This window comes from Manis pentadactyla, chromosome X (assembly GCF_030020395.1).
Source record: "Manis pentadactyla isolate mManPen7 chromosome X, mManPen7.hap1, whole genome shotgun sequence".
Classification (NCBI taxonomy): Eukaryota; Metazoa; Chordata; class Mammalia; order Pholidota; family Manidae; genus Manis; species Manis pentadactyla.
Window position 1 is genome coordinate 47,534,233 of NC_080038.1, and position 27,072 is coordinate 47,561,304.

General features: G+C 41.8%; 1 protein-coding gene across 14 annotated transcripts in view; it reads right to left on the bottom strand.

Moving 5' to 3' along the window:
• Positions 1-27,072, bottom strand: part of HUWE1 (HECT, UBA and WWE domain containing E3 ubiquitin protein ligase 1) — a 206,952-nt gene that overhangs the window by 15,303 nt on the left and 164,577 nt on the right. For 7 of the 14 annotated variants that reach the window (XM_057495610.1, XM_036919075.2, XM_036919077.2 and 4 more), the window contains 25 exons: positions 26,574-26,932; positions 24,132-24,327; positions 22,916-23,083; positions 20,882-21,027; positions 20,372-20,438; positions 19,080-19,294; positions 15,762-15,973; positions 15,171-15,353; positions 12,353-12,525; positions 11,852-12,000; positions 11,036-11,111; positions 10,116-10,214; positions 9,391-9,524; positions 9,036-9,204; positions 7,462-7,690; positions 6,650-6,828; positions 6,281-6,370; positions 5,963-6,117; positions 4,705-4,750; positions 2,947-3,234; positions 1,727-2,018; positions 1,418-1,548; positions 695-909; positions 332-620; positions 91-193 (listed from right to left, as the gene is read on the bottom strand). In XM_057495610.1, coding sequence (XP_057351593.1) covers positions 91-193; positions 332-620; positions 695-909; positions 1,418-1,548; positions 1,727-2,018; positions 2,947-3,234; positions 4,705-4,750; positions 5,963-6,117; positions 6,281-6,370; positions 6,650-6,828; positions 7,462-7,690; positions 9,036-9,204; positions 9,391-9,524; positions 10,116-10,214; positions 11,036-11,111; positions 11,852-12,000; positions 12,353-12,525; positions 15,171-15,353; positions 15,762-15,973; positions 19,080-19,294; positions 20,372-20,438; positions 20,882-21,027; positions 22,916-23,083; positions 24,132-24,327; positions 26,574-26,932 — 4,363 coding nt within the window. The remainder of the gene's footprint in view (positions 1-90; positions 194-331; positions 621-694; positions 910-1,417; positions 1,549-1,726; positions 2,019-2,946; positions 3,235-4,704; positions 4,751-5,962; positions 6,118-6,280; positions 6,371-6,649; positions 6,829-7,461; positions 7,691-9,035; positions 9,205-9,390; positions 9,525-10,115; positions 10,215-11,035; positions 11,112-11,851; positions 12,001-12,352; positions 12,526-15,170; positions 15,354-15,761; positions 15,974-19,079; positions 19,295-20,371; positions 20,439-20,881; positions 21,028-22,915; positions 23,084-24,131; positions 24,328-26,573; positions 26,933-27,072) is intronic. The other 7 variants (XM_057495612.1, XM_036919081.2, XM_036919079.2 and 4 more) reach the window with 6 other exon arrangements.

Consider the following 27,072-nt stretch of genomic DNA (forward strand, 5'->3'; position numbering starts at 1 on the left):
GTCATCCAGCCTCTCCACCTATAAATTAAACGAGTTGGGCTAGCAACAGACATGAGAAGTGGTATGTCAAGGTGAAAAAGACAAAGGTACCTGTTATGGCTGCTGCTACCACCCATCTGGAAGGTGCCACCCCTCTGGACAGCAAGGCGAGTATATTGGACTCCACGGTTGCCACTCAGACGACTGGTAAAAGCTGGAAGGAAAGAAAAAGGAAACTGAAATTGGGGAGCAGGGTGGTGAGATGGATCCCGGGAATACAAAGGGGAATAATAGAGCCTCATGTGGTCAAAGCTAGACATTCCAAAGCCCTCCCACTCGCTTCCCTCTGTACCTGGGCTTCGGAGAATGGCAGAGAGTGCAGAAGTGCTGCTGTGCCCAAAGAGCCGCTCATGCATGAGCTGCCGCTGGCGGGCTTCTTGCTCTCGCCTCAGGGCTTGAGCCTCGGCTGCAATGTCAGGTGGCATCACAGCCAACACACTGTCCTCCATGTCCTCGAGGACACTACGGCGCAAGTCTGAGGGCAGAGTCTGTATGAAGGTCACAGGGTCCATGGGGGTATCTGAGCTGGCATTCTGTGCCAGTTCCCGTCGTTGTTGCTCAGCTCTCTGCTGTGCCAGCACCTACAGAGCAGAAGTCATCAATGAGGGCATATATAGCCAGGTGTCCTGGCCCTACCAGCATCCTGCTCACATACTTCCTCCTGGATGGCTGGAGGCAGGGCTGCCAGGAACTCAGGGCTCACTTCGGTCACACCAGGATTCCCAACCACTGCAGGAGCTGAGTTATTTGTTGAAGGGGCAGTCCGGGTTGGTGGACGGATACCCAGTTGGTTCTGCAGGACTTCCCGGCGGATGTCATCAGGCAGAGCAGCCAGAAAAGAGGGGTCCACACCTTCCGGGAGACTGATACCTGAGAGAGATGCAAGATGTGAAGGGGCTTATACCTCTACTGATGCCTAAGCTGTACTCAGATAAGCTGTACTCAGAGGAAAGAAACCCTTGGACTTGCTTGAGGGAAACCAGCTTTGTTTGTCCTTATTGCATGCAAAGAACACAGGGACACAGAAGGCCCACAGGCCCACATTCCCTAGGCTCAGAACAGCTTTTTATATGCCCAGGTTCTGTGGATACACTGTCACTTACCCTTTATCCAGCCCTCTATCATGTAGCTATTATCTCCCCTTCAAGTATCACTGAGGATCAGGGAAGCTAAGTAGTGGCCCCAGGTCCTAAAGGTAATGGGCAGAGGGGCTCATACCATTATTCAGCATCAGCATCCCCTTACTGTCGGTCCTCTTCCCCTTTGTATGCTGCCCTCCATCTGGGTGGAACTGCTGAACTGGTGGGCATTTCCATTCCAAGGGCTATTAGAAGCCTAAACATTCCCCCAGCATGGCCTGAGCACACATGAAACTCACCTGCAAGGGGATCTTCTTCTTCGCTGCTTGTTGAAGGCAGTGGCTCTTCTAGGATTCCCCGGGAATCTGCTCCAGATATGGCCACAGCAGAATCTCTGGTAGAAGAACTCTCAGAGGATGCAGGGGGAGAGCTAAAGGAAACCATTTTCAGGTTGTTCTCTGAATCATGTTTTCCCATTTATAAAATATTCCTACAATACTCAACTTAACCAGTGTACCAAGCATGTGTATTAGTTAACGAGTAGGAAAGTGGCTGGAAATACCCACCATCTCATCATACTGCCCTCCTCTCGCTCACATAGTGCTTACCTGTCCTCAGGGGCCTGGGCAGATTCCCCTGTCCCATCACCCCTGCCTTGCACTTCTGCCACAACTGGTGGAGCATCTCCAGGAGTGGAGCTGCCTGCTGTAGGCTGCTCAGAACTGCCAGCTACTGAGGTATCACCCACAGCTTCCTCTAGCGTACAGGAAGCCAGGCTGCTGGTGTCCATGGGAGAGCCTTCCAGCTGACTGCTGACAGCCGTCAGTGCATCAGAATCTTCAGCTCTCTCTGGGGAAAGAGAGGCTAGGAGGAAGTCACATGGAGAGGTTAGATCTCTGCCTGAAAGAGGGGGCCGAATTAAGAAGCAGCCAGATCAGACTTCTCACTTCTCCACCTTCACTCTGCTCTGGCCTGAGGTTCCCCTTCAATCTCATCTGCTTTATAAAGCTCAGCTCAAGACTTTTCTATCTGTTGAACATTTATGGTGTTCCATGCATGCCTGTGAAACATCTTCCCTAGGCACCCCAGATAAGGGATCCTGTCACTTTCAGATTCCCTGTAGGCACCATCTGTACATGCATGTTGGTTCCATTTATCTAAATAAATAAGGCTTAAGTAAAAAAAAACAACAACCCTACACCTTAAGGTTTCTCCAGAGCATGTCACAGGCATGGTATAGAACAGGAATGGCAAACAGGTTTCAATTTACCCTGTTGGAACACTGCTGAGAAGAATTTTGAGGCCCCATTTCAAACCAGTGGGAAATAGTGCCATGAGATAAATGGTGTCTGCCAGGATGGGAGAGCTGTATGTGTGGGGTCACGTGCTTGCCATCCCTGGAACTGTTGAAGGAGAGCAAGCTTTAGAGTCACACAGATCTGTATTTTAATCTCAGCTCAACCACTTACTGAGTAACGTTGGCCTAATTATTATACTTCTTCATTTTAGTTTATTCACGGAGCTAATACCATTTACTTTGGAGAGCTGTGTTTTTAAAGAAGTTAAATAATAAGCCAGATGACAGCCCAGGCACCAAGTGGTTACCTCAAACTGTTGGTATCATCACTAGTACCATTAGACACTCAGATGTATAATTACTTGAGGATACAGAGAAAAAACATCAACTTTAGCTAAGACAGGTAATGTGCAATCTGACACCCTACTCTTTGAGTACGTGAGCTTCTACTATTTCTCTAAAGAGAAACTACAAAGATGTTTACTCTTCCCTACTGTTCTACCCCCTTAAAACCCTTGAAATTCTACTCACTTATAGTGGGGGCTGGAGATAACTCCATCTGAGTTGTTTCTGCTTCTCCACTTGGCCTTGTGGGACCCAATTCCTCTGGCTCCACAGGCATCAAGAGCTGTGTAGAGCTCCCTACTTCTCCAGCTGGGGACTGTAGTTCTTGAGGAATTTCTCCCAAGATTGGTGGGGGTGGGAGTGTTGGTTGCTGTTGTGAGGGCTGCAGAATGGCAAGGGTCTCCTTGGGCTCAGACGTAGCTGCATCAGTTGAAGATGGGGTTGTTGGGTAGCTGTCAGGCAGAGTCGTCCCATCTTTCTCGGAAAGAACGACATTGGAGTTGTTATGGGGCAATCAGCCAAGGATCTGCGGAGCCACTCAATCAGCACATATGCTTTGACAAGTATCCCACCCAGCCAGTGATGCAGATTCTCCCTGACTACCAACTGCTTCTAGGAACAGCTTGTGGCTGGTCTGGTATACCCAGGATGAGGGCTAAGGCACAGTGCTATCTTAGTCCCAAGAACTGGATATTGGACTCTAAAGATCTTAAGAATTAAATTCTTTCTGTGCCCCCAGTGGAAGGTAAAGATTTCAAGTCACTTTATATTTGCCTCACTGTACCCTAAATATCATGTCCTCTTCCACTTCCCTTTTCTCCTATCTTGATTATCTAAGGAACATCTTTAACTCTGATGGGGCAACAATGCTAAGACTAAGTGTGAATACAATGCACACCAGGGAAAGTAGTAAGTTGTATAGTTATCTTCTAGTTGGGGCCTAAAATCCTACCCCACAACAATACAACTTACTACCTCACCCTGGCATGAGCAGAATCCTCTAATAAGGGCAGCAGGCAAAAGACCATTTTACCTGATGACAGAACCTTTCACAGACCTTTTGCAGGATTAAGGGCACCAGGACACCTACCCTGTTTCACTGCTTTAAAAAAATACTGTGTAGGCATTGGTACAATCATTTCCCAACTCAAGTGCCAAAGGAGACAGAAGGTATAAGGGAAGCAGAAGAAAGTTCTGAGGAAATAGGGGTGGGGCAACATATAATAACCACATGGATCAATTATTAGAATAACAAAATGGCTAGTGACATTAAGATTATAAGAATAGAAAACATATAGCAGTAATACCATTTAGCCCACAGAGCTACCTTCCCCAAAAGCTGATTGCTCAGGACAATGTTCCTAGACTTTTAGATTCTATAGACTCCTGAAATTTATGTAAAAAGGGAAAAAATAAACAGACTAACACAGGGTGACCAACTTTTAGTTTGGCCCAGTAAAAAAAATCTCATCAATATCATTTAACAAAAATATTTTGACACCAAAGACTAGGAAGGACATAAAGGTCTTTTAAAAGTTGAATTCAACTTTCTGAAAAATTCATTAGACCTGTCTTATTTTGTTCATTTCCATTGAGAACTGGCATTTGAGAAACACACTCATCATGTGTTCTCACGAGGAATGACACTATGGTGGTCACCAAAGGGGACAGGACACATGGCCTGGTTGAACATGCCAGAATGCAACACAGCACAGACAGAACAAGAATCTGAACAGAGCATGTTGGAGGGGAAGTGTACCACCGTAGGAAAGACAGTAGACTGTATAGTTATCTCCAAGATGGGGTATGACCCTAAAACTATACAATCTACTACCTCATCCCACAGAGCACCGGTTTTCATCTTCAGTCCACTTGGGCCAGCTACTTGGGTCAGGAGAAAGAACCAACCGATTAGTAAGAAGGAAAAAAGGGAGCAAGAGTTACCTGAGAGGTTCTGTTCAGTGGAGTCATTTGTCTTAGATGCAGTACACTGCAAAAAGAAGGGACAGACCAATGTGGGACTTTGCAAGTACCTACGACAGAGGTTAACTATACTGGTCACTATCTCCCACATATGCCTTCTAGGTGTTCAAAGACCTGGATGGAAGACTAGCACTTTAGTGTGCAAATATATCTCCAATTTTTCTCATACATACTTTTGTTAAAGGACGGCTTAGGGACAACGGGGAAATTGCCAGGGGGCTGACTGAACAATGAGAGAAAAGGTAATAAAAACCACGTTAGAGCTGGGCAGAGGTCACATTATCTGAACATAATCGTGAGGCCAGCAAGAATTTCTTTAGGTTTCATCTACACATATTTCCCTTCCTTGGGCTTTTTTGGCCACTCCAGCTTTTTAGATCATATGCCAGGCTTGCTTTTTCTATCCCTTCTCATATGTTTGAAACAATGTTACTGTTCATTAGGTGAAAGCTCTATACAAAAGCATTTGTTAGATTAAGCTTGTCACAAATAAACATTTAAATACCCTATTTTTATCTGGTACCCTAAGTGCTGAGTAGGGTATAAGTCTTTCATTCAAATTTTTAAATTTCTTCATAATTCTATTGACTTTTACTTCACATATTTTAAAGCTATACTGCTCAAGGTCTCAGAAGATGTAAAAAAAAAAGGGGGGGGAGGAGGGCACATGGCTTCTTTCTACATCAAAATCATACTAGAGATTTCACAAATTGAGCCTGAGAAAATGACAATGGTAATGGAGTTCAGGATACAATCATTTTCTCTGATATGAAGCCTAAGTCTAACTTATTCAAATAATGGAATGGGGTCATCTTGGCAAGGTCCCCTACCTCTCCCTGCAATACTTGGTAAGACAGTCCACTGAGAGAAATGGAAATGAACCACCAAGAACATAGGCTTAGTCAAGGTCTTCTTGTCTAGTTGCAGTTACTGGATGGTAGCAACTACACACTGTGACTGTTAAGTCAGGAACTGCTCTGGTTCTGGCTCATTTTCCCCAGCAAGATACTGAGAAGTAATTTTCCCTCTGGGTTTGAATTTCTTCCCCTTAAAACCATGTGAATGTATGGTGAATTTGGAACGGATCTTTTCTCAGGTTCACTGTGAATGTCCTAGGATTCTTTAATGACTCTTGGTGCCACATGTTATGTATGCCAAACCTTATGAAAGGTAAGGCAGACACAGCCAAAGATGAATCCTTCTAGCTCTTGGAAATCACCTGTGCACTCTGATCCCTGTTCTCCTTATCTTCTTTGCCTTTATCAGTTATCTTTGTTTCTTCCTCAGCCAGTTGTTTCCTGCGTTTTTCCCGCCTTTCTTCCAGCTCCTCGTCCCTTAAGAATTCCAGGTGGTTGACAATGGGCACTTTAACAACTGGATTAAAGAAGCAAAGATCAGAGGCTGCTCAGGAGAGAAAAGGAGGAAGCCAAGAGGAAGAGTTTGTGGTCACAGAGATCCCGGGAAACAATTTTCCATACATTCGCCCCAGCCCTGGAAGGCTTACTACTACTGCCCAGATAACCAAATGGCCACATACCTGAAACACAGTCATGCATGCTCTCAGCATCGAGAACTTTGCACTCCTCTGTCCAGCGGGTCAGGGCTGTGGGGATGCTGGACAGGGTTCCTGTAGGGGAACAAAGGAGAGTTAAGACTCTTGGTCTTGTCATGTGTCAACTGTCCAAAAATCATAGTATTTCTGTAATAGGACCCAATGTCTATCACAAGGTTTCACACACCACAGGCGTCCAGAGATAAAGTGTTTGTGGCTCTTGGTTAAGTCACTGAGTGGTTTTAAACCCCACTATAATATGGGGTTTCTCTAGGCAGGGCCAGTACTGTTATGCTTTTCCTCAGAACGGAAAAAATATGACAAACTTTGCCCTCGTTTACCACACAAACTTGCCTGCTTGGCTGGTAGCTGTGCTCTGGTCATGGAAAAAGTCATCCAGCAGTTCATCATCAGACCGGGCTATGATGTGGACGTCATCATTGCCCACAAGGAGGCGGGCCCGGCCCCGGCTTTGTAGGGGAAGACTGCTGCTCAGCTGAAGGATGTCAGCAGCAGCAGAGGGACCAAGCAACCTGTAGGGTGATGGTGGGGTGCCACGGTCACTGTACATCCATAAGGGCCCTACAACTTGTTATTGTGAGATCCTTTCTGTATCCTCTAAGGAATGCGTAGCACTATTATGAACTTGCTCATACTGCATGTAAGTCTCGGTTACTTTTCTAACTACTCAGTAAGTCTGTGAACTTTATTTGGGCTAAGGTTGCATGTTATTACACTGTTCCTGGCACAGACTAAGTGCCACTGGTAATGCCAGGCATTATGTTAGGGTATAATATCTCTTTTGTACACCTACTAGAGTCTTCATATTGACCATTATGATACCTATATACTTTTATTTTGCTTCTAAAACTGTTTCTCCCATTAAACTCTAAGCCCAAGGGCAGGGATCCTGTCCTGCCTGTATCTTAAGTGTTAAGTGCTTGGCGTATAAGATGCTTAATGATGGCTAAATGTATGCACAGGACATTTATCCAAAAGAACATGTAATACAACTTGGTATTTCCCAAAAGGCTGCTATATAATCCACAAAGAAATGGGACAAATACATTATTTGTGTGTGTGACAAGAGCATTAACTGATGGACTGTTTCCCCCAGGTCAAGACAGTAGCAAAGTTCAGTGAACCTAACAATCCTTGTAACTCACCTCTGCAGTATAAGAGGAGGGTTGGGCTGGCGATTCCCAGGATAGTGAACATGAATGGTATGGCCTGTATTGGCCGTTAGCTGCCTTAGGGTCCTTTGACTGCGCCCGATGCCCTGGGTGAGACGTGTTGTAGAGGAGCCACTGCCCAGTGTCAAGGAACTATGGTCTGCATGGCGTACCATCAGTGGGTGGGTAGTAGGGATATTTCCTGGGGATGGGGGGATGTCTGCTGCAAGGACAATATACAAAGGAGTCAATGCCAAAAAAAATTTCTTCCATGATTATTCTTACAGAACCATGTCTCCTGGGCCTTACTTCCTCACACGGAAACCTGAGCTTTGTCCTTTCTCCCTCATTCCCACCCCTCATCTACAATCACTGACACTACCATAGCTTATTTCACCATCTCTCAACTAGATACTGCAACAGCCTCCTAAATAGTACCTTCGACCAATCCATTCTCCACACTATAGCCACAGTGAGCTTCAAGGCCCTACAGAAACATGCTGCTCCCTCCACCTTTTAGACTCCTCTCCCCCTCATTCACCTGCTTTTGTTCTTGGCCTAAAGGTCACCTCCTCTGATTCTACAGATTGGCTTAATAACTCTTTACTCTGCTTTCTTACCATACTACAATGTAATGCCTGCTTACTTATAGTTCCTAGTAGACCACAGCTCATGTAAGGGAAAAGGCCTGTTTTTTGTTTTTTTTTTTTACTGCTGTATCCCTAGTAACTAGGACACTGTAGGCATTCTTTAACTATTTGTTTAACTTGCTGAATGAACAGAGGCTCAACAGAACAGAGACTGATGGAAATCACAAAACTATAAAGAAAATCACAGAAGAAGGTATCTTGAAAATTATGTAACCAACCCATTCTTTTTTCTTTTTAAACTTTTCATTTACAGGTGACAAACTGAGGCTCACAGAGGTAAGAGACATACTTGGCCAAGACAACAGACCAGAACAGTTCAGTGTTTTCTGCCATATTACACTTGTGATTTAGGGTCAAGACCTGCCATCTCAAGACAGTTTGATTTTAAGAACTTGACACTAAAAGGGAACTTTGATGTTGATGAGGGAGGAGGGGAGAGGGAAGAGATTCATTCTCTCCTCTAAAAAGATGCATCCTTGATGAACAAAGTGAATGTGCTCAAATCTACCCCCCAATGCCAAGCTCAAAGGTGTCCATCCAAACTCTCAAGATCCAGTGTTACAGACATAAGGATCACTGATTGCTCTGTCACTGTGGTGTGCACATGGGTGCCTGATGCAGTCAGCCTTGATCTCACTCTTTTTTAATTCAAGCCAATCACCAAATTGTCCAGGCTCCAAAATGGCTGCCTGTTTACTGAAGTGGAGAGAACAAAAGTAGCCTCTCACAATTCCTTCTTCTAAGTATACACTTACTGAGAGAGATGGACTCAGATATCCCTTGCCCCAGGAAGTCAGCATAGGAAAAGAAGTGCTGTCTGTATCAGACTGATAGCCACTCTGGTTCAGTGCTTGGCTTACCCTAGAGAAGGGTATAAGAATCAAGAGATAAAACCCAGCTGAGCCCCTGTAATCTTACTAGCACTGGAGAACATGTTGTCAAACTCAATGATGAGATCATCCTCCCGGTCAAAGCGCTCAAATCGGACCAAGGGAGAAGCGTTCATATCAGGGTAATCCTCATCCAATTCCATTTCAGAGCCATCGTCGTCATCGTCTTCATCTCCCTCTTCACCTTCATCATCCTCCTTAAGGGGAAAATAGGAGACGGAGAATTGCTGGAGGTAAGGGTTTTCTGAAGTCTGTTGTCATGGCCACATTTGCACATGAGGGAGGGAGGTGCTGAGGCTAGCAACCCAGACTGTTGGTTTTCTCCATCTCTGTGTTCCCATGAACAGGTCGTCTGAAACAACCCAAACACAGTCCCCCCTCACCTGATCATCTTCCTCATCTTCCTCCTCCTCCTCCTCTTCATCCTGACTATCATCCTCATCCTCGTTACTGCCACTGCTGTCCTCTTCCTGAGTGTGCTCCTCCTCATCCTCAGGGTCCAGGATATTCATGGAATCTAAAACAAAGGGAGCACATTGGAGGACTATACTGTGTAGCTAGAAAACAGGCTACTGTGCAGGCCGGCAGATTGAGTGGGAAGGCGATGGGATATCTGACTCTAGGAGAGGAAGAACCAGATCTGGGGTGATATACAGATTTAGTGAGCCAGCCCTGATTTCCTGAGAGTGCCAACCAATGCATCAACACGCTGAGCAGAGTGGCCGGATGTGGAGGCTGGCTATAGGGTGGTGCCTGAGGAACCATGGTCTAGGATGGACTTGGCCAAGTCTGCTGGTGCCCCCTTGCCTTTCCAGCCCTACTTTGCTACTGACTGCATCTTGTTGGTAAGAGGAAATCTGGAGCGATGAAAGCAGGTGGGTGAGAAGAAAGCGAACCAAGTAAGAAGTGATAAACTCTTGGGCAAGCAGTAGTAACATGTTATTTGAAAAACTGGCTGAGGATAAAGTGGATGGTGTATGTCAGCGCATGCAGACAGATGCTTTCTTATTCTGCACATGTGGGCAGCTGCCTCGAGGAAAACCCTAGTGTAGTGTCTGTCAGACGTGCAGGGCAAGAAGGGAGGCCTTTCTGGCCTCGGCACTCTCACCTTCTCGGTTGGCCTGCAAGGTGGAAGCTTGGCTGAGGTTGGAAGGAGCTTCATCCATCAGCACGTCCTCTTGTGATTCATCCTCTCCACTTCTGCTCACTGAAGGTTACAGAGCAGAGCCTTCACTGAACAACAGAGGACTTCCCTTTCCAGATTGGGTGCGCCTAAAGCAGCTACGTACACCCAGCAGATATCCACTTTGTTTTGGATGAGGGAGAAGACCTAGGTTCTCTGCTGTTGACTAGCTAGGTGAGCTTGGCCAGTCACTTTACCTGTCTGAGTCTCAGTTTCCTCATTTGCAAAATGGGATGATCACATCTGTCCTGCCAATCCCACTAATTGTGAAACCGCAGAGGATAATGGGTGTGAAAAAGCCTTGTCAAACAAATAACACTTCTACTTCTGTTTATCCTTTGATTTCCTTCAACAATAAAATAAAAACAAGTAACACATACACCCTTGGAGCCAGGAGACAGTAGGGTACTTTTGCTGTTTTCCCTCTGAGTTGTAAAAACGGTCACCCTTTGGGAATGATCACTCTTTTTACACTACTGAGACTCAGAGGCAGAAAGCCCCTGGATTTTGCTGAAGAACTGAAAGGAAAGCACTTTCTCACCCTATAGCCTCTACAGCCTTCTCTAGGCCTCCATGAATAAACACTCTTGATGTACCTGATGTATCATCTGTACTAATTGGCCAGCCCCTGCCTCCCCCCCACAGGCAATGCTTCAGACCTGCCACAGGTCTGTAGATGGCTTGTGAATTTCTCATCTGTAAGACCATCAACATCAAGACAAGCAGCAATCTAGGCTGGCTATGAGCCCTTAGGCAGAGCTGAGCAAGCAGATGATGAGAAAAAGGGTCCTCCCAAGAGAGACTGAAGTAGAGGAAGAGGCTATACTCAGTTCTGGGGCTCTCACCTATAATTGTACTGTTCCCAGATCCGCCATCCCTCTCAAGCAACTCATCTATCAGGTCTTCCAGCTCATTCTCAACCTGGAGAGAAATAGAACATACATATGGATGCACACAAGTCTATCATTGAGCTAGCACAAAAACCCTAAAAAAAAGCCACCAAGGGAGCATATATTTCTAGGTAAATGTGTGACAAAGGACATTACATAAACACTACACACTTAGTGCTAAGAGCACAGCAACTACCATGTGCTGCCAATCCACAGACTGTCTTTCAGATGGGTCCATCCCAGTTATCTGAGACCAGGTTAGTTTATACTGCCCAGAAATACATGCACATCTCCTTAGAGCTAGCAGCTTAGGGCTGTAGGTCTCATTTCTTACCATTGCTACCAGCTCCAGAAATTACAATGCTTTAAGGTCTTTAGAAGACTGCTGTTTGAATGCCCCATTAAGAGCTGGTGCTATAAGCACAACAGTGATGTTAAGGAGCTTTCATTAATGACCAGAGCCAAGTAAATCAAAGACCCTGGGCCCATGGGGCTCAGGCCAGTTTTCTATGCCCACATTTCACCTGTGCTTAAGTTTTCTCATTGGGATCTATTACATTTCATAGTACATGACATCCTGGCCCTGCCCCCACCCCTCATTTCATACAATTCAAACGCATTTACTGAGCATCTATGAAGATATCATCTGTGGTACTCTGCAGACAGCACTGAGGCAAAGCTCTAAAGTACTCACCCACCCACACCACACACCACTTGGGGGTTTTGGTTCAGTGCTGCAATAGGGGTATGCTGGGTGATCTGCCTCCCTACCTGCATCTCTTGTGAACTGAGCACCTCAGGCTGCCCAGCAATCACCACTGAGTCGGTTTCAGCCTCCCCATCCATGATATCCCCATCTGCCACCTCTGTCTGAGTGACATCATGATCCTCCTCCTGTACTTCTGCTTCCCCAGGCTCGCCTGAAACAATCAACCAACCAGCAAAATCATCAAAGGGTGCCTATATGCAGGGCACCACAGGACAAGCATGAAGACAGTAAGGTCCCTTCCCTGGGCAAGTTTGTAAGTTCTCAGCGAATGAATGGGTGACAAAGGAAAAGACAAGGCTACGTGTGAGGATAGCCAAATAAGGCTGCAATTTTAAGGAATTCTTTGTGGGGCAGATTCCCACACCGCTATGACAGATCTCTGGAAGGCCAGCAAGTTCCCAGGGTGAAACAATACCAAGCCAGAACATTTGTGATGCCATGCCCATAAAATAAGAGGATGCCCACCCAGCCAGCCCTCCAGTCCATTGACTCTGATTCCCTACCTGGGTCCTGCTGGCTGCTATTGGAGTCCTGAGTGGCTCCCTGGGCATCCTGCTCAGACTTGCTCTTGCTAGAAGCACTCTTGCTGCCAAAAAGGCTACTGGGCTGGTTCACAATCCGGGAAAGTGTTTCCAAAGGCTTCAGAGCAGCATTGACTGTATTGGCCATGTTGGGACTGAGATAAAGGAAGATACAGAGATGGAATGAGCACAGAACTCCACTAAAAGGAACCAAGCCTCACCAGAGTAACAACTGATCCCAGGAATGGGGCATGGAAGGCACAAGATAAGTCTGGGACATCTTGTTTTGTCAAGAAGTCTTTCCAAAGTAACAAGGCTTTAAAAAAGCAGTAGACTCATTATCACAGGCCAAATTTAAGATAATCTGAACATCAAAAAAAAATAATGATGGTAATAGACTACAACACATAAAACAGAAAAAGAGTCTGCAGCCACAGGGATACAAAAGCAAGCAGGAGTTCTTCACTATAAAAGAATGGCAGCTAATAAACAGGAATGACAAGCAAAAAATCATCACTTTGCAGTCAGCCAGCAATGTAAGTGAATAAGGAAAGGAACACTAAAATGAACGCTAAATCTACTGAGTTAAAAGTCTGTAGGGCACTGGACATTCCCATAATTTTCACATGAGCTAATGAGCTCAAAGCTTCATCTCATAGATAACTTATTAAATACAAAGGGGAAATCTAACCTTTAACTACGTGATCAAACACCATCACCAATAACGGGACGAACTGGAATATGTGTGTCCTGAGGTGATTGACACACTGAGAAAGGAAATCATCACCCATGTAGTAATCTTACCTAAAAAGTTTAATCTGAACCTGATGATAAAGGCCTTCTGGATTCTTTGTAAGAGTCAAATAAAAAACAACACATACATGACAATCAAATGCATTGAGTGATGTGCATTGGGTCCTGGATTAAAATACATTCCCCTCAGGCTATAAAGACATACTTGGAATAACTAGGGGATATTTGAATATGAAATATATATTGAGAACATTCCCTTACATGGTATTCTAACCATGTAAGGGAATGTTTGTTCTTAGGAGACACCTGCTTAAGTATTCAGAGGTTAAGCATCACACTGTTTGTGATGAATTTCAAATAATTCAGCTCCTGAAGAGTGTGTGTGTGTGGGGGATGGGGGGCGGGGGTTACTAAAGCAAACAGAACAGAATGCTAACCACTGGTTAGGGTGAGACACATGGTGCTCATTACACTACTGTCGAGTTTGAAGTTTTTATAAGCATTAAAAAAAAATGATGAGGTTGTATCAAAAGGACAAAGAAGTCAGCTTTAAGAGGCCCCACAGGCCAAAGGTGTAATGAAAAAGATGACTACAGTGATCCATATAATTCAATCATTGATTTTAAGCATCAACAAAAATTCAAGAATTGATGATACTACTTACAAAACAGAAAACCCCCATTTGAGGTGGTGATTAAGTCTATTTTTGACTTCACTCTGAAAACTGGTGAGATAAGGGGAAAATTGTTTTTATCCTGCCTTTTCAAAAGGAATTGTGTTTCAGGGTAATCAGACTTCCCCCTCTTCAACTGGGGCTGTATCACGGAAAAATGCCAGCTAATAATGTAGAAGGAGTGACAGAATAAAAAGTTGTCACATCACCAGTATCCCCCAAAGAAATTAACTGATGCAGGCAAGGATTATCAACTGGTGTTAAGACCATTAATTAGGTATATGGCTGATAGGTAACTAGACATTTGTACAGTGCCAAAGTAATAACACAGACTATTTTCTAGGAGGAGAAAATAACAATAGCACAGTGACAATTACCACTTTAGTGGTCAATCTTATCACGATTATTAATGGTAGTTCAAAGAGATGTGTCTCCTCATGATACAATATGAGATGTATATCAGCTATGATATATCCTAGACAAGTGTTTAAATTACTCCACTAAGCCTCTAGCTCTAACTAAAAGTTCACAGAAAATAGGGATTAAAGGAACAAGTTAAATGACACTGCAAGGAACCAAATGGACCAAATCTAGGGGAAACATTCTGTAGGACAGCAGGCCCTGTCACTTCAACTAATTCGTGTCATGAACAAAAACAATAAAATGAAGATTAAAAAATTAATTAAGGATCTGTGTTAGATTAAGAGAGACTCAGGCCATAATGAGATGTAATGCAAGTTCCATAAATTGGATTCTGGTTTGGACAAAAATTTCTGAATATGGATTTGGGCATTAGATAGGATGAAAACTTATTTTATTTTTACAAAAAGTAAAGACTAGTAATGAAAAAACAAAGAAGCAAAACCCCCAATCCAACCTAGGTTACACAATAGCATATATAATATCATTTTAGTAAAAAATCCATTTTTTATGTTATGTGAAGAAAGCCATTAAAAGAGATACAAAAAGGCAACAGTGGTATCTAGGTGATAGGAATATGGTGTCTACTTTTGATCAACAGTACATTTTATTTAATAGCAGTATTTTTTATGATACACATATAATCTTATATAATAAAAGGTTATTTTTAATGAAAGGGGAGAAGCTTGGAAAAAAAATCACCAATATAGTCCAGCTATAATTTAGTTTGCAGCAAATGAGAAAACTAAGGCCTAAAGAAAGTAAAGTACCTTGCTTAAAAGCCACAATACTAAGAAACCAGGTTCCCACCTACACCCAAACTTTTCCTATCATACCAGCTGGTCACTACTCATGTGGTAAGGATACATGAAATATATTAGGTAAATAGAGAAGTAAGTGGCATGATTAAAGAGAGGGCAAAAGCCTGGGGCTAGAGCTCAGGAATGATTTTACCTAGACAGGTCCAGGCTGTGAGGCACTCTAGCCAGGTCATTAACCAGTCCCTTCTTCAGGAAGAGTCGAATGATATTGTTCATGCCATTGTGCTGGGTCTTGGCTGTGGCACTGCTATAGAAGCTGGAGGTGGAGGGGCAGGACTCCATGATAGTACTGATGATACACATCACTGCCTGAAGTCTGGAAGAGAAGTTTGACACCTCTATCATGTGAATACAGCCCTTTCTTAGGCCATATCTTCACTAACTGGCTTCAGATAACCCTCCTGCGCCCTTTGTGTTTCCTTCTGGAAGTAACATCTAAACAGGTGAGAACTCACTCCCTGGGTGGTAGCATTCTTCATTTTCTTTAAACATAATTTAAAAATAAAATTGAAAACTGGCTCAACTTCTTCTTTGTAGGTCCTAAACATACAACAAAAACATCCCTTTGTTTTCTTGAAGCACTGGAACTATTTGAAAGGACCAGAGAGAACATATAGGGTCAGTTATAACCAGACTTTTGTTTAAGTGCAAAGAACCCCATGGGCCAAGAATGGAGTAATGGGATGTTACTGGTTATCAGCACTAGGTCAGATGTGGATTTTACCTGGCATGTTTCTCCGTACTCTCAGCCATAGCCAGTGCCCGTCCCAGGGCTGCTTTTACTTCATTCACAAGGGCCACCTGGGCATCTGTGCCACTCCCTGCAGCAGCCAGGCTTGCGAGGAATAGGCGGGCCAAGGCAGGTGTGTCCTTGTCTTCTGCATTCTGAGTATGTGGGAGGAGGTGGTCCAGAACAAAAGCTAGCACACTGCAGTCCTGAAAAGTCATTAATCATGACATTTACTCATAAGCTCAATTATGCCATATCCTCTGCACATCAACAAGGTACATGCACAGTGCTGATCCTTGAAATCACCCAGTCAGTGATTATCAGGTTCACTTTACAAAAGAGAAAACAAGGCTTAAAGGTACAAGCCAAGGGAATAGAAACCCAGACTTTATGCTACCAGATCCCATTGATTTCCCACTATACAGTTTATATATCTTCATTTAGATAATACTTGGCATTCCTTAAAACATTTTTGTGTGCTGTATTTAACAGAACTGTTCATAGCAAACCTACAAAACAGTTAAGACAAGTTCAATATTTTTCCCATTTGAAAGATGGGTAATCCGAGGACCAAAGAAACGTGGCTTGCACAAAGAAGTTAGCCAACGGCAAGGATTCAAATATTGATTCCCAAATTAGTGCTATAATCCCTTTTGTATTCAATTAAATTGTAGTATTTACTGACACCTACAGTGGGCCAACACCCCAGGCTAGAAGATGGCAGGGGTCAAATGAAAAACAGCATAGTCACAGATAGATACACAAAAAGATTTAATGTGGGGTTACTTGAAACAGCAAAAAAAGGCCCAGTGGCAGGAAAGGAAATCGAACCACTTTTCTTTTTCTCTAACAATGATTTCTGCCCTGATAATTCCTTATCTTATAAAGAAACTTAGTTCTTCTCTCATTCAAGTAGATTTTAGATAAAAATGCATTGACAATTATGGAATTAGAGACAATGATTGCATGACAGTGAATGTACTAAATACTACTCAACTGTACACTTTAAAATGCTTAATTTCATGTGAATTTTACCTCAGTGAAAAATACATTGAAGAATTCTAGAGTCTGGGAAATTAGATAAGCTGACCTTGTTAAGACAGGAGTATTAGAAATAAAAATTTTTCTGTAGTGAATAAAATACAAAGTTAAAACAGTTTTTTGAATAAAAATTTAAACAATATTATGTGGTGCTAATTAGTAAAAACTGGAAAAAAGCCTTGCAATTTGGGAAAGCATTGTGACCACTTGAGTAGAAAGGATGTGAAATTAGACACCTAGGTTCCAGTTCTAGTCCTGCTATTCTATTCTGCCCTGTGGCTTTGGGCAAGTTATTGACCTCTCTGAGCCTTCTCTCTTCCCTTAAGGGGAGCAGTACCAACAACCTTGCAGTGCTGAGGTGAGGATAACCAAAAGTAATTTGTAAAGCACCTAGTAAGTATCCAGTAGATCACATGACATACATTAAGCAGATACTTAATAAATTTGCAATTAAACATCTTATTCCACAAGTAATGTTGTTAAAAATTATAACTACAACTGGCATAATGAGTAAAAGCTTTGAAATAAATGCCTAATGTCTATGTAACACATATAGTCAACAAAGGACTTATACCAAGAATATACAAAGAACTCAATATAACATAAGAATAAGACTTAGACACTTCACAAAACAGTATATCCAAATATCCAATAAAGATGGAAATTTTAACTGGAATGCAATACTACTACAAACTTACTAGAATGACTAAAATGAAAAACAGGAAAAATACCAAGTGCTGGCAAGGAGGTGAAACGATCTGAATGCCCCATATGCTGTGGTGGTGATATAAATATGACACAACCATTCTGGAAAACTTTTGGCATCATTTGCTAAAGCACAACAGACTAGCAATTCTACTCTTAGGCATATACCACCCAACAGAAATGCTTATATATGTTCACCAGGGTATGTATAAGAATGACTATAGCAGGATTACTTTTAATACCTCCAAATGAAATACTACCCAATTGTCTATTAGCACTAGAATGGAGAAAGGTTGTATTACATTCACATAATGGGATTATACAAAGCAATGAAAATAAACTACAACTATATACAAAAATGAATCTTACAACATCTTAAGCAAAAGCCAAACACAAAGGAGTACCTACTTTAAAATTCGATTTATATGAAGTGCAAAACCAATCTATGGCAATAGAACTCAAGATAATGGTGACCTTATGGGCCCTCAAGACAAGGGCAGGATGCAATGAAGGCATGTGGAGGTAGCTTTTGTGGCATCTGTAATGTTTTATTTAATTTCGGTGGTGGTTGTCCAAGAAAACTTAATGGATGAATCATTTAGGAGTTGTATATTTTTAATGTATTTTAAAAACTTCAATTAAAGTAAAAACAGCTTAAAAATGGCAGTTACTTTCACAGGTTCTTGGTCTGCAACATTATTGCCCTTACTCCATTCAGTCCCTTTATTGCTTACTAACCATAAAATTATTATCTGACTCCCCAAATGGGGTCCCCTTTATGGAAAAAACCCTCCTTGGGTGCCCCCTTTCACATATATGGGAACATAGTCTCTTAAAGTGCTCTCTCACTTGAAAAATCTAACCTGAAGATATTTCCAGATCAGTACATATAAAAGTATGACTTCATTTATTTTTCCACAACTGGGCATTTAGGCTTTTCTTATATTTTATATTACCAGTACTGTTACCATATCTGGTGTCTTTGCATAGGTATGAATACATCTGGGAGATAAACACCGATATTCTTATGTATTTGGTTTATTCTACTGTCCTTTAGACACCTTTACTTAGTTGACCCACAGCTACCTCTCAAATTCCACATTGTGTCTTCAAACCATTTTCTCTTCTAACATAAAAGGAATAAAAGAACATAAAACAAAAATATCTGAGTCCTTGACTTCTGCTTTCATTCTCCAAATCCAATTCTTGCCCATTTCTACCTTTAAAATATGTCTTCAACTCTTCCATTTCACCAACCGCAAGATCCTCTATTGCCTACGATTACTATATCAGATTACTAACTGGTCTGACTCCAATCTTGCTGTTTGCAGTCTCCACACTGCAGACCAGGTGATTTTCTACAAAATAAATTAAGATACTGTATCCACTCACTCCCTGCAATGAACCTGCAATATGGTTCCATATCATGGAAAAAAGGCCTAGCTCTTCAACACACGCCTTTCACCACTGGGCTAGCATGCATGGGTTCCTAACAGTGTCTGACACATATAGCAGGTATCTAAATGACGACAGTATAAAATATTAAACAGAAGTTGAAAATATTACCTCTTTGATCAACTCAGACTGGCCCACAGTATAGCTGTAGTTGGCAATCAGGGTAGCAATACCAACATAGGACCTCACCAACTCTGCCAGAAGACGAAGAATAGTGGAGGTGGGCATTAAAGGTTTGCTGCCCTTGCCTTTCTGCTTGCCTTCCTCAGAGGCCCGGTCCCCTTCTTTATCTTTCTTCCCATCCCGAGACTCCTCTGGAGTTGAAACTGTTGAGAAAAAGCCCAACATTGGTTTAATTCCACATTGGAATATTGATGAAATCAAGCATTAGGTGGAAAGAATACCACTTCTCTTCCACTTTAAGCCACTGGTACAAACTGAACACCTTCCTCATATTGCAGCGGAAGAACAGAGAGCTAGGACGACCCAGGTCTTAGATAATGGTCTATGGATTTAGTACAGCAGGGAGGCTTTGTCCAACTGTTCACACATCTTCCATCATTTACATTCATTTATACATAGTTTTATGTTCCAGAAACACTATACCAATGGCTACCCAACTGCAGGATGCCTCCATTCCAGCAGTCATATTGTATTACAACTTTGTAGGTCTCTCTCACTAGATAAAATTCTTTAAGTGCAAGGAATGAATCTGATTAATTTTGGTGTCTACTATGGTCTGCCACATAAAGGGCACTGAAGCTTCCCTTGAATAATATTGCCATCACCCATATTATACACTACATAGACAGTAATTCCACCAAAATGAGTTACTTTTACTTAAATGAGTTACTTTTACTTAAATAATTACTTTACTAATTGTTACTTTTTGATTGTCTCCAGACATTAGTCCGCTATTGAGTACAATGTCTCCTAACTTAGATCTCAAAGATCTTTCCTATCCAAGGAGAACCAACTCTTGAAAGGCCCCATTAGAATTCCTTCTACATGATGTTTCACTAATTCTTGGTGAGTAGCCAATGGGTTCAATGCTAGAAGGCAAGAATCTATCATGTAAATCTTATAGCTAACAATTGTGTCATTGGCACCAAAGCCCTATAAAGCAGCATGGAAGCCACCAAAAGAAATACATGGGGTGGCTTAAAGAGTAGACCTAAAGGATGTTTTCATAGCAATGATTACTGGGTTACCTGTGAAGTTAGTTCCATTAACTTCAGCATATAGAAACACTTCATTCATAAAACACTGAGTTCACAACCCTAAGTTCACTTAGACAAGTAAATGTGACAATTATCCACCACCCTCTGCCCAGGACACCCAGTTTCTTCAAGCTGTCCTCTCAATAAATGAGAACAAAAAGAGGAACAAAGGCGAACGATTACCTTCTCCTTGGGATGTCCCAGATGTGGACGTCTCAGTGGATGAACCATCTGCAGCAAAGACCTGACTCTATAGAAGAAGATAACTCCTGAGCCATTATTAATTTCAAAAAGAGATGTCCTCAAATGATAGGACTCCTTCCTTCCCAGGATTCCCACAATTAGGTTACTGGTTGTGAATGCTACAGATTTTCTTTGGCAATCTTTTAACCATCTTTCCCCTGTATATACTATAATCTGTGAGAAGCCATCACTATGAACAGTGAGTGCGAGATTGGGGGTCAAGGAAAGAGGAAGATGAGAATGAAAAATGAATTAAGGAAACATTTCCAACCCAAGGTGAGAAAAGAGAATCCTAGAGACACCTCAATTTTATCTTCATTTTTAGGACAACAGATAATTTACTGAGGCATCAAAGTAACACCTTTAAAATTTCCCCAGCATAAACCCTAAATAGGAATAATACACAGGGGTAACAAAAAGGGAGAAGACGACAGGTTGGAATTGACTTACATTAATGGAAAAACCTGACTGTGTATCGAAGTCACTGCTCTGACGAGTAAGTGACCGGTATTGCTGGTATACATCATCGCCCATGTCTTGCAGGAGCTGGCCAACTTCTTGGGTCATACCTCCAGGTTTAGAATCAGATTTGTCTGCTAGAAAAACAAGAACAAAATGATAATAATTGTGCAGTGTTAAAGCCTATTCTGTAGCTTGGTCAATTTTACCTCAAGTTGCTACAACTATTTACACAGTGATATTTGCTAGGCTTTCCCTTAAGAATTAGAAAGGTGGCGAGGATGTGGAAAAGGGGAATCCTCCTACACTGCTGGTGGGAATGTAAACTAGTACAACCATTATGGAAAGCAGAATGGAGGTTCCTCAAAAAACTAAAAATAGAAATACCATTTGACCTGGGAATTCCACTCCTAGGAATTTACTCAAAGAAAACAAATTTTCAGATTCAAAAAGACATATGTACCCCTATGTTTACTGCAGCACTATTTACAATAGCCAAGATATGGAAGTAACCTAAGTGTCCATCAGCAGATGAATGGATAAAGAAGAGGTGGTACATATACACAATGGAATACTATTCAGCCATAAGAAGGAAACAAATCCTACCATTTGCAATAACATAGATTGAGCTAGAGAGTATTATGCTCTGTGAAATAAGCCAGGCGGAGAAAGACAAGTACCAAATGATTTCCCTCATTTGTGGAGTATAACAACGAAGCAAAACTGAAGGAACAAAACAGCAGGAGACTCACAGACTCCAAGAAGAGACTAGTGGCTACAAAAGGGGGAGGTTGGGGAGGGCAGGTGGGGAGGGAGGGAGAAGGGGATTGAGGGGACATTATGATTGGCACACATAGTATGTGGGGGATCATGGGGAAGACAGTGTAGCACAGAGAAGACTAGTGACTCTGTGGCATTTTACTACACTGATGGACAGGTATGGGGGGGACTCGATCATATGGGTGAATGTAGTAATCACAATGTTGCTCATGTGAAACCTTAATAAGGGTGTATATCAATGATACCTTAATAAAAAAATAAGGTCCAATTAAAAAAAAATTAGAAAAGGAGTATAACCAAGAGAGCATGGTTGTAAACCTCATTCTATCACTAACTATCTTTGTGACCACAGGCAATTTATTTAGTCTCTTCACTTTCCTTAGCTGTCACTGCCAAGATATATGAACACAGCTGAAATTTTGGGAGGGCAGGAAAGGATATGTGAGGTGGGATAAAAGTTCTGTGGTGGATGTAGGAGAAACAAGGAGCTCTATATGGATCAGAGTACTGTATGGATGAACAGCAAAAAAGTAAAGACTCAGATCGTCTTGACTTTTATTAAAGGCAGAATTCATAAATTTTTGGCAATTTTGTGGGACCTATAAGTATGTCCTGGATAAAATTGATAAAGATCTTAATGGAATAGAAGCTTGGACTCCAAGCCAACTCATTCTGGACTTTCCTGGTACTTATAAGCAGCACCTTAACGAGGAATAAGGAAAGGTGGATTGGGATGGTGGTCTCTGAGGTCAGGAAACTTACCCAGACCTTCTAACATTGTTGCCAGTTTTTCGGGCAATAAAGATTTTTGTTTGTGAGAACAAAAACATTAAAGGGATTTCCTGGTATTTTATTTTTCAATCTGCTCACAAGATGCTATTATCTCCTTTTTAATCTTTGTTCATTCTTCCCTCGGTATGGGATGTACTCTCATATGCCAGAACTCTTAGCAATTTCCTCATCCTTATCATTCAAGAGCTATTTTAGTAATCACTTACTCTGAGAAACTTTTCTAAAGGTCCCACCCCCACCATTTCATGTGCCTTGTCCTAGGACTCACCACTATCTAGGCATCTGTCACACTGTATGACTATTATAACTACTAGCTTCTTCAGAGAAGTGAATTTTTGTCTATTCATCCTGATTACCAGAGTGTGGGTACATAGTGAGTGCTCACTAAGCCATGAGTTGGTTGGAATGACCCAGGCCAAGTGACTAGCCTCCTGAGACGGGCTAATTACATACCTTCCTCTGGAGCATGGTATGCAGCCAGGGCATTCAGCATATCATAAATCACTTCCTTGATAGTATCAGGAATGACAGGCAGCGGAGAGGGCTTCAAAGGGGTTGTCTTCACCAGCTGTACGGCATTAGGGCCTTTAATTCTAAGATTCTCAAATTCGTCATCTGAAGCTAAGTCAAAGTGATACAGAAAAATCATTCAACACTGAACCAGTATCTACACTTGGTTACTGACAAAAACTCAGACAGGGGCTTGTATAATGAGTGGAACAGGAGGCCATTTAAAAACAATGTTGAAGTAGCCTACTAGAAAATTTGGCATTTACCTTCTCTAAGTCCCATAGGATTCAATACAACAGTACCAAACAGTAAAGAGTATATAGGCTTTGGAACTGGGTAGACTTGGATTTGAAATCCAACAAACCTCAATTTTCTCATTCTTGAAATATGAGGATTAAATGAGACCATACAAGAGAAATGCCAAGCACAGGGCCAGGCACGTAGCAGGGGCTCCCAAAATATTAAGTCCTCCTCCCAGCTTTTTATTTGGAAAAAAAGAAGAAAAGAGAGAGAGGAAACAACCCACAGTCCTACAGAAAAGTTGAAAGGTTAGTATAATAAATATCCATATACTTTTAATTTAGAATCACCATTTGTTTACCCCTAACATGTCTACCTGCACCTCCTAAGATCAAGGGTATTTTCTACATAACTACAAGACTCAAAAAATTTAACACAGATACAATTATATTATCTAATACAAAGTCAGTATCCAAATTTCTCCAAATATTCTTTATCTGGATCCAGAATCCCATCAATGTTACTGATGGCTCTCTCTCTTTCTAGTCTCCTCTCATCAATGAGATCCTCGTGTTTTTTTTCCTTTCATGGCATTAATATTTTTGAAGAGTGTATGCCAGTTGTCTATAGAATGCTTAAACCATTCACTGTATGTAAATCCTGTTGCCACACCAAGATGAGTTCTCTGAAAGCAAGGATTAGACGGAAATGAGTCCTTAGGATTCCTGGCAGGGATTACCATAGGAAAAGACCAGAGGAACTACTGAAGGAACTCTGTATTGACTCAGATGATCAACCAGCAATTGTCCCAATGTTGGCTTCAGGAGGCTTTCCAACTTATAGATCTCTTCACAGAAAATCTTCAGTTACACTAATTACAGACTTCAATGTCTCAAAGGCCAGGAGAAGGGAAACTCACCAGTTCCTGAACCTCGAGGAGCTGGAAGGGCAATGCGGATACAGCAGTTGGCCACTTCTGTGAAAATGTCTGGATTGCGGCATGCAGCTGGCCCAAGGACACGAAGGATATAGTTGATCTCCCGAGAGCCAAGGCTGCCAGATACAACACCAGAAGTAGTGCTACCAGCTCCACTTGTAGCTGCTGAGCGAACAACCTAGTAAAGAGAAGGAGAAACACTGCTGATTAAAGACTGCTTTCTAGAAGTATAATTGCATTCAAGGAAGTTAGAGTTACCAAGGATTAAAATTCCATCCAAGATCTGCCTCAAGACAGTGGCTGAAAGCTTTAGAATTCTGGGAGAAAGATACACTTGGTCTTTTAAGTCCTATCCCTTCCCAATTCAAAAAATGTGGCTTATAAAGTTACAGCATTCAGCATATCCCGAAACTATCAATTATTACACCAGATGGCATGTGATCTTCACAGAAATAGGGAGATGCACCTAGACGATTAATCATCCATCCAGATTATGGCTCCCATATTTAAGTGCCAGCACCTAGCCTTCCCAAATGCTGTCCCAATTTTAAACCAGAATGGATCAAACTCTAAAAATACGTAACATGGACATCCACTTTGTGTATAAAAACAAAACTGAATGTTTCCCTTATGCCTCAAAGTCAATCATCAGTCTCAGACAGAGAGGCACTAGAAGTATCAAACTGTTCATGTATTGTCTGCTTTGACACCACCAGGCTTAGACATCACTATGCTTTTGCTCTTCTCAAGAAATGATTTATCAATCACGGGAAACACAAGAGTATCTTACCAAACCCACCATGCTCTCTAGTATATTAATCCCTGTATCTTGACTGTCAGCCTGCAACTATAAAATCACTCTCTCTTTTTAAATACAGAAAAGTGTACTTTCACTATAAAGAATGTGCCATAATTTATTTATCCAGTCCTCTGCTGGGCAATTAGACTGCTAGTTTCTTGATATTTCAAGCAAGTCTACAGTGAGCATTCTTGTATATGTACCTTGGCATACTTTAGTTACCAGATAAATTCTTAGCCATAGAATTTCTAGGTCAAAGGATATATTAGACTGACAGTACCAAATTGCCTTCCAACATGGTTGCACCAAATTCCATTCCTACAAAAGAGTAAGAGTATGCTTGGTTCCCCATACCCGTACCTGCAATGGATATAATCAAGCATTTATATTTTGACAATTTGATAGGTTAAAACTGCCACTGATCTTCCTTTATCCCCATACCCACAAATACAATTCCCTTTAAGCTTAGGAAGTTTTTTCTCATCCTACAAGAAGCTGTATTTTTTCTCAGCAGTCTTTAAGTTGTGTAAGCTTTAACCATTTTAAGTGTTTTATTCTTAAGTCAGAATCTTGTCTGTATACAGTTGTTTCTTCCCTGTTGGGCCATCTCATGACTTTCAATCAGTGTACATGCTGCCTTTAACAGCTCTCTTTCTTGTGCTTTTGTTCATATTAGGTGATATCAAACAGGCTGGGTGATGAGCTATCTGAAGAATTTCAGATGTATACTCACACACACACAGAAATATAAAGTGGTACCACCTTTCTGGCAAGCAAATTTTAAAATATTTATACCTCTTGATCCAATTTCCAGGAAATCTTCTAAGAAAAAACAATCTTAAATGCAACAAAGCTATGCACAAAAATGCATATTGCAACACACTATTTATAAATGTGGGGAACAATGTTCTAAGATAGGAAAATGTAAGTGAAGCAACACTCACACGATGATTGCTGACAAAGAATGAGCAGTAGGAAATAAGCCCCCCACCCCTTCGTCAATGTCTTAATTTTTTCTTTTCACTTTGTCATTTCTTCCACTGCTTTACGTATTTCTTAAAATAAACACAGAAGCCTCAGTTTTCTGATCTGCACAATGGGTGTCTGTAAAGAGCTTATCACAGTGCCTGGCATATCATAAACATTCCAAAAATGTCACCATTTTTACAATATCAAAACACAGTATTTGGAAACCAGGCTCTTGGGTTATTGCATGAGAAATTCTCCTAACAAGGGAATGACCTTTAAGACATGAATTTTGCAGAAGGCACCCTAGTTTATTTTTAATAGTTTTTGTTTCATGAAACCTGTACTGCCAGAGGGAACTTTCTAGACAAGAGCTATTAGTATAGTAAATTTATAGTTAAAAAATTTTTTTTCTTGTTCCTTTTTAATTATAGTTATTTATTATTCCGGTATTTATTCCAATTATCTAGTTATTCAATGGGATAGTCTACCATACCTAAGCAAGCACCTGGCACACAGCTGGGCAATTTTTCTGAGCAAAGCATATAGTCTATGTATCTAGCTATATACCCTATGAAGAATCAGAAGTCTACTTGTTTTGAAAACAAGAAAAACAAAGATATGATGCTAAACTGGCATCTGATACTAAGAAGACTCACCTTTTCCATTGTATGACGGAGGGTGCAGGGATCCTCAATGATGTGTCTTAAGAGAAGGGTAACCAGGGGAGTAAACCCATTGAAGCCTGAGCTCTGGGTCAAATTCAAGATCATGCGGGTACTCTTCAGCTCTGCAAACATCATGGCGTATTTGTGGTCTCGGGTGAGCCTCAGGCAGAGGCGGAGAGTGGCATGCAAAGTGTCTGGGTCCACAGGGACTCCTAGCATGCTCACGCAGGCCCGGATTAAAACAGTCACCATATCCTCAGTCAGGCCTTGGATCAGGATCTCCCCAATTTTTGTTTCTTCCAGGCTCATGTCCTTTTCAGTATTTGTACTCTCTAGGACCAAAGGGGTATCTACAAATGGGAAAGTAAGAGTTCAGACAGTTTAACTTGTCATTTTCTCCTATACCTCTCCCCTCATAAATAACCAGTCAAGCATTTGGGTCCTATTAAGAGAAACATAGCAAATGACAATTCTAAGACTAGATGAAAAG